Raw genomic sequence first — 7,859 nt, 5'->3', positions numbered from 1 at the left:
TTGTTTGTTGTTGGTAGTGGTTGTTCTTGATAAGCGGTGCTTTGAGGTCGATACAATAATCTGTGTACCGCAGAGGAGAAAAAACGGGTGCGCGCTGGAAAAAAAAAATGCACACAGTTTAATCGCAATAAAATTAGAACGCAGATGCAGGTGGAATATGCGCGCAGTTGAATAGCGATAAGAGAATAATACGGGAAGACCCGATGCGTGCTTAAAAATGGCAGATGTTTAAGGATTAAAGGCTGAAAACAGATATATAAGCAATGCTAAAAAACTAGCAGGCTACAAACACAGCCTCTAGCTAGGTGCAAGCAGCAACCAGTAAAATACACGCAGATGAAACAGGAGAAAAGATTAAAAATCTGAAATGCGGTAAAATGACAAAAGATATAACTATGAACGATGACTATAATGTTGAACGTTTGAGAATAAGCAATGCTAAGCAGACCACAAACAAACTCTCGTGCAGCATCCAATGTCCAATGACATCAGGCAGGTACAACACAACAAAAGAAACTGTTTTTCAAACAATTTTATGGGATGCTCTTCATTTTGTTCTGCCTCAACTTCCTGTTTCAATAGGAAATACATCAATACACACACACCAAAAAATTGTCAAAGAATTTCATGGGGTGAGAACTTTGATATGACTCTTCTCAACTTCCAGTTTCAGTAAGAAATACGTCAACACAGGAAAGAAAAGTGCATTCGTCAAGCGATTTCATGTGGTCTTTAATCTTAGTATATTTAATAAAAAGAGTCAGATGGAGTTTGGTCAACATGCCGTTGTCAAATAAGTCATTTGAAAGCAATCAATACAAAAACAAAATGACAGAAATGAATGACAACACATTTACAGCTATAATACCTTGAGGATGTCATCTAAACAAAGAAAAAGAATCATTTAGATTGGATTTTCTATTTTTATTTGTCAGACATTCCTTTTTAATAAAGAATTGCTAAAATACTGTGCATTGCACCTCATCATGGTGTTCCCGAGTAATTAGAAGTAGAAGTCCATTTGAATTCTCATTAAGAGTTATCAAACAAAAAGTTGAATGATAGAGTACAGATGTAGGTAAAACTTTTAGCATTCTTCTAGCATTCCACCTAAATCTCCGGTGATCCATCCAAGCATCTTTATGTATTTACGAGCATCATTTCTGTAAAACAATACACATTTACAGTGGCTGTATGAGTGGCTCCTAACAAGAACCTGAGGTTATTCAGACAGAGCTGCGTCTCTTGGAGAACAGCTTGAATGGTGAGATGTTTCTCAGGTCAGCAGACACAGTACTGATGGCTGAGCAACGTTGAGGATTGCACACACAGCCCGTGTGGCCAGATTCAAAGAAGTGGTGGGGTGAAATATCCCCTTGCTCCATTAGCGCGTCAGTGAAGGACAGATCCTGTGGAAGGATCACCATTTTCTCCCGGCTTCGGTACCACAGGCAGGAACACACTGTTTGGAAGTGAAGCACCTCGGCATAGACGCTCTTCAGTCCTCGCCTTTTGTCTCGCCCCATGGCAACAGGGGTTGGAGGGTCTGTGCACCGTGGAGGAGGAGCTTTTTGCTTATCTATTGAGAGGAGAGCCCTCTGCTCTGCATCCCTTCTCTCATCTTCCATGTTCATGGTCATAAACCGTAGCACCACTAGGTTGAGAAAAGCACCAATTACAGTGAGGCCCATCAGAATATAGACAAAACTAAAGGCCACGTAATGAGGGTCATTCTGGAGAGCGTTGTCCTTCTGCAGGGCCACGTAGTCACCAAAACCAATGGTGGTGAGGGTGATGAAGCAGTAGTAGAAGGCATGGAAAAAGCTCCATCCCTCATAGTGGGAGAAGGCAGCTGCTCCCACACACAAGGTGCTGATGCAGGAGAAGAATCCGATGATCACCATGTTGGCCATTGAGACTTCCGGACGCCGCAGGCCAATACATTTCTTGGCTTTGTGCAACAGGAAGCGGACGAAGGTGTTGATACGTTCGCCCAGGCTTTGGAACATCACCAGGGTGAGGGGGATGCCCAGAAGCGCATACCCCATGCAAAATGCTTTCCCAGCATCCGTACTGGGAGCGGCATGGCCATAACCTTGAGAAGAAGAGCAGAACAGGATAGGTTGTTTTATTTTGTTTTTACTGTAGACATACTGTTTGGAACATAGAATTAACGACTGCCTCGAGACCATAAAGTACCATTCCATAGCTGTATACAGAATAATAGAAGTGCTCTTTGGGGGTTTACGTCAGTTAAATAACCTCTGACCTTTAACAAGTCAGAAAGATAAATTCAGAAATAAACAGACTGTTCATCAGATGTACACCACCCAGGTTTATTTGTACTGAATGTACTTTTGTAAATATTACAGACTTCCATTGCACTTAGCCATCCCAATTTTGTTATGATGATGGTGATGATGGTATGAACTCCCCAATGAGGGCAGATTAAAACAGCCTTAGCCTGGAGATTTTTGAGATTTGTTGAAGCTCTCAGCTCTTAGTACTGGGATGACAAACATAACCATTGATTCATTTTTCAACATCAAATTAGGACAACAAAGTTATATAGTCTACTAGTAGTCTAGTCATGTTGTTATGGCATTACAGAATCTACATTCTAGTCTTTATGGGAACAGACATTTATAATTTTCTATGAATTAGAGAATTTAAGCATCAAGTTCTGTTGAAATTGATTTTCTTTATGATTGGAGTCCCAGAGACCCCAGTGCTGTGCGTGAAAAACATTATCATTGTCATTCTAAAATTAAAAGGATAGTTCACCCAAAAAGGAAAATTCTCTCTTCATTTAATAACCCTCATGCCATCCCAGATGTGTATGACTTTCTTTCTTCTCCAGAAGATTTTAGGAGAATATTTCAGCTCTGTAGGTCATCAAGTCAACAGGGTTTAAAACTTTGAAGCTCCAAAATGTGCATAAAGGCATTATAAAAGTTATCCAAATGACTCCAGTGGTTAAATCTTTTTACCTATAAATTGTCCTTTCTACCCAGAAGGTGGTGATATGTATGAGGAATGTCACAGTCCATTGCTATATTATAAAATACAAACATTTAGACCCATATTCACACCTATATGTATATTGATAATTGTTTTGTGCTTTCATTTAAATTCATTTAAAATGTATAACACATATATGCTCTATGTGTATATATATATATATATATATATATATATATATATATATATATATATATATATATATATATATACATACATACATACACACACACACTGTATACCGGGACAATTAATGTTTTTTGACTTGAGTGAAAATTATATACATACATACACACACACACACACACACACACACACACACACACACACACACACACACACACACTGTATAGCGGGACAATTAAGTTTTATGACTTGAGTGAAAATTATATACACACACACACACACACACACACACACACACACACACTGTATACCGGGACAATCAAAGTTTCATGACTTGAGTGAAAATTATACACACACACACACACACACACTGTATACCGGGACAATCAAAGTTTCATGACTTGAGTGAAAATTATACACACACACACACACACACACACACACACACACACACAGTATACGGGGACAATTAAAGTTTCATGACTTGAGTGAAAATTATATATACACACACACACACACACACACACACACACACACACACACAGTATACGGGGACAATCAAAGTTTTATGACTTGAGTGAAAATTATACACACACACACACACACACACACACACACACACTGTATAGCGGGACAATTGAAGTTTTATGACTTGAGTGAAAATTATATACACACACACACACACACACACACACATGTTGTGTTTCCATGTTTTATGGGGACTTTCCATAGACATAATGGTTTTTATACTGTACAAACTTTATATTCTATCCCCTAAACCTAACCCTACCCCTAAACCTAACCCTCACAGAAAACTTTCTGCATTTTTACATTTTCAAAAAACATAATTTAGTATGATTTATAAGCTGTTTTCCTCATGGGGACCGACAAAATGTCCCCACAAGGTCAAAAATTTCGGGTTTTACTATCCTTATGGGGACATTTGGTCCCCACAAAGTGATAAATACACGCTCACACATACACACACACACACACACACACACACACACACACACACACACACTCATGTTGTGTTTCCATGTTTTATGGGGACTTTCCATAGACATAATGGTTTTTATACTGTACAAACTTTATATTCTATCCCCTAAACCTAACACAACCCCTAAACCTAACCCTCACAGAAAACTTTCTGCATTTTTACATTTTCAAAAAACATAATTTAGTATGATTTATAAGCTGTTTTCCTCATGGGGACCGACAAAATGGTCCCCACAAGGTCAAACATTTTGGGTTTTACTATCCTTATGGGGACATTTGGTCCCCACAAAGTGATAAATACACGCTCACACACACTGTATAGCGGGACAATCAAAGTTTCATGACTTGAGTGAAAATTATACACACACACACACACACTGTATACGGGGACAATTAAAGTTTAATGACTTGAGTGAAAATTATATACATACATACATACACACACACACACACACACACACACACTGTATACCGGGACAATCAAAGTGTTATGACTTGAGTGAAAATTATATACACACACACACACACACACTGTATACCGGGACAATCAAAGTGTTATGACTTGAGTGAAAATTACCTATAGTCGTTATCACAGTGATGGCGAAGTATAAAGATCCGGAGAACTTCCACTGGACTCCGGCTTTGTGAGGTTTCAGGAGCAACACGACCTTTTCAATTTGATCAAAGTCAGATCTCGTGAGATTATATTCGTGCATTAGTTGAGATTTTGAATAATCGAGTTGTCCCTTCTGTCTTTTTTCCAGCTTTGACTCCAGAGCGTCGAAGACTCCCGCTCCAATGAGTAAATAGGACAAAGTGCAGATAATTAAGGCGAGTGTCCGCACGTTTTGTCTCTTCATCTTCTCATAGTCACCTCAAAATATCCGTCAGTTTTTAAAGCTCCGGTACATGTATGGGAACTCTCGTGATTCATAGCTCCCGTGCAGCCTCTTGGCACAAGGATCCAGCTGAAGAGGGTCACTGGAAAACCTGTCACAAGGGACCGCTATTCAAAGAAGCTGTGTTTAGTGGGAGCTGTTCTTTCAGCACCACCCCCAGGGAAATATACACGCTCCATATATGGTCATATGTTCCTTGCAGTTTGGCTGGTCAACTGGGATTAACGAAAAGAGGGGGCAAACTTTTTGTATCTGGCCACACTTTACAGTACAGTGACCATGTTACATTGTAATTACGTGGTATAAGCAATACATTTTCTACTTAACTTGCCTAAATGTACTTAGGTATACTTGAGAGTCTCAGGTTAAAATGACATTTATTATGTGTAAAATTAATTACATTTACCTTAATTTAAAGGAGAATGCCTGTTTTGGTTTTTCCACAGTAACACATATTATCTCTTAAGTAATGAGGAAAGTGTAACTTTGGTATAAATAAATGTATTTTAGGGGAAATTCACACTTTGAAAAATGTGGAATGAATGTTGAATTATACTGTATTTTCTCTTTATAAAATTATTATTATTTTTTTTACAGTGAATCATTCACATGTTGGCAAAACGTGCCTATTTCTGGAAACAAGGGTCAATAAAGAAGCTTTGCTGCAATGAATCACCCATGTGCTATGAAGGTAAGATGCAATGTGTGGTGCACAAAGAGTACTTTGAGTAAAATCAAAGAATCGAAGAGTCAGCAACATAAAACTGTACTAAAAAAAGGTTAACCTCAGAAATGTTCTTTATGTGGTCATAATCTAAATTAACTGGTTTGCTTCAAGATAAAAAATATTATTTTCCATCATTCATTCAACCTGAATACAAACAAAACTCATTTTTAGACTAAGTGGAAGTAGTTCTTTAAAGGGATATTTCAACCAAAAAGGAAAATTCTCTCATCATTTATTCACCCTCATCCCAGATGTGTACGAGATTCTTTATTCTGCGGAACATAAACCAAAATCTGTAGATACATACAGCTCAGCTCTGTTGATACATACAATGCAAGTGAATGGTTCCAAAAAGCACATAAAGGCAGCAGAAAAGTAATTCATATGACTCCAGTGGTTTAATCCATGTCTTCTGACGCGATCGAATAAATGTTGGGTGAGAACAGACCAAAATATAACTCCTTTTTAACTGTACATCTTGCCACTGCAGTGTCTAGGTACGATCATGATTTCAAGCTCGATTACACTTCCTAGTGCTTGACCCATGCACAGAGCACTAGATGGCACTAGGAAGTGTAATCAATGTTGAAATCATGATCGCAAAGGAGACAGCTGATGTCCCGATTTATAGTGAAAAGGAGTTTTTTGGTCTGTTCTCACCCAAAACCTATTGGATCGCTTAAGAAGACATGGATTTAACAACTGGAGTTGTATGGATTACTTTTATGCTGCTTTTATGTGCTTTTTGGGGCTTCAAAGTTTTGGTCACCATTCACTTGCATTGTATGGACCTACAGAGCTGAAATATTCTTCTAAAAATCTTCATTTGTATTCCACAGAAGAAAGAAAGTCACATATCTGGGATGGGATGAGGGTGAGTAAATCATGAGAGAATTTTCATTTTCTGGTGAACTATCCCTTTAAGGTAACAATTGCAGGTAACCACATTTTTTACAATGTACAGTCTGGTATGAAGAAAATGGTAGACGTTTTTTTTTAGAGGTTACCAAAGCGCTTTACACTGTGTCCCAACCACCCATTCACACAAACACTCATACACCAATGGCGGCATAGCTGCCATGCAAGGCACTAGCCAGCCATTGGGAGCAACTTGGGGTTCAGTGTCTTGCCCTAGGACACTTCGGAATGTGGATTCATGTGGGCCTGGAATCTAACCGCCAACCCTGCAATTAGCAGCCGACCCGCTCTACCACTGAGCCACAGCCGCCCCATGTATCATAAACCAGTGTCTCATCATAATGAATCATTTAAAATCCCATCTGTTAGTCCTGATTTCAATGAAAGTCGGAATCATCTATGGAAGACTTTTATGGGGAAATAACTCAATGTAGCTAATGATCACTGAAACGTTTTCCAATGGTACACAGTGATCCTGACCCCTCACACTTTTGACCCTTTGCATATTTCAACAAATGGTTTCCAGGCTTCATAAGATGTTGTCTAGCAACGTAATTAACGCTCTAGTGCTTGAGTAAATATCAGTGGCCCTTTGTGGGCCCGTACTGGCACACACTTTATATAACAGTTTGCCTTTTAACAGCCTCTCTGTGCATCATCGCCAATGGCACTTTAGGTTCTTTAATGGTCATAATATACATGAAGGACATCTGGGTAAATAGACATGGCAAACCGTTATTTCAAATGATTTCACTGTCAAGACTGAGAGTGGGGTTGTGTTTGTAAAACAAGTCCCAGATTTAGAATGTAACAGTTGTTTGGTCAACATAAGACATGAAACATTACAGCACGTGGCACAGACCTCTGCCCTGTAAAACAATTAATCCTTTGGCAGTAGTAAGGACATTTAGTTTGCACAAAAATGAAAATTCTGTTATCGTTTACTCACCCTCATTTTATTCCAAACTCGTATGACTCATTCCCCATTCACTTTCCTTGTGTGAAAAAAGAACATTCTGCCTAACATCTCATTTTGTGTTATAAAGATGAAAAAAAATGTGTTAGTCGAGTTTGGTTATTTCCATATTTGGGCGACCTATCCCTTTAACCATGTTTGACCATTCATTTGTCATTCATAGTAACTGGACAGCACATGAAATTCAAATCAT

At 38.6% G+C, this 7,859-nt stretch overlaps 1 protein-coding gene across 1 annotated transcript; it reads right to left on the bottom strand.

Annotated features, from left to right (window-relative positions):
- Nucleotides 1-543: 543 nt before the first annotated feature.
- On the bottom strand, nt 544-5,082 carry LOC127662765 (potassium channel subfamily K member 3-like). The gene is made up of 2 exons (XM_052154070.1): nt 4,724-5,082; nt 544-2,095 (listed from the first exon to the last, which is right to left on the bottom strand). Exons 1-2 carry the CDS (start codon nt 5,004-5,006, stop codon nt 1,227-1,229), a joined length of 1,152 nt encoding a protein of 383 aa, XP_052010030.1. The 5' UTR covers nt 5,007-5,082; the 3' UTR covers nt 544-1,226.
- Between the last annotated feature and the right edge of the window lie 2,777 nt (nt 5,083-7,859).

This window comes from Xyrauchen texanus, chromosome 22, assembly GCF_025860055.1.
Source record: "Xyrauchen texanus isolate HMW12.3.18 chromosome 22, RBS_HiC_50CHRs, whole genome shotgun sequence".
Taxonomy (NCBI): Eukaryota; Metazoa; Chordata; class Actinopteri; order Cypriniformes; family Catostomidae; genus Xyrauchen; species Xyrauchen texanus.
The sequence above is the reverse complement of the archived record's forward strand: the minus strand, read 5'-3'. Positions and strand labels throughout refer to the sequence as shown.

Coding starts and splice junctions, on each gene's coding strand:
- LOC127662765 (XM_052154070.1), bottom strand. CDS start 5,006: ATGAAGAGACAAAACGTGCGGACACTCGCCTTAATTATCTGCACTTTG. Junction 2,096..4,723: donor CACTGTGATAACGACTATAG/GTAATTTTCACT, acceptor CTTCTTCTCAAG/GTTATGGCCATGCCGCTCCC.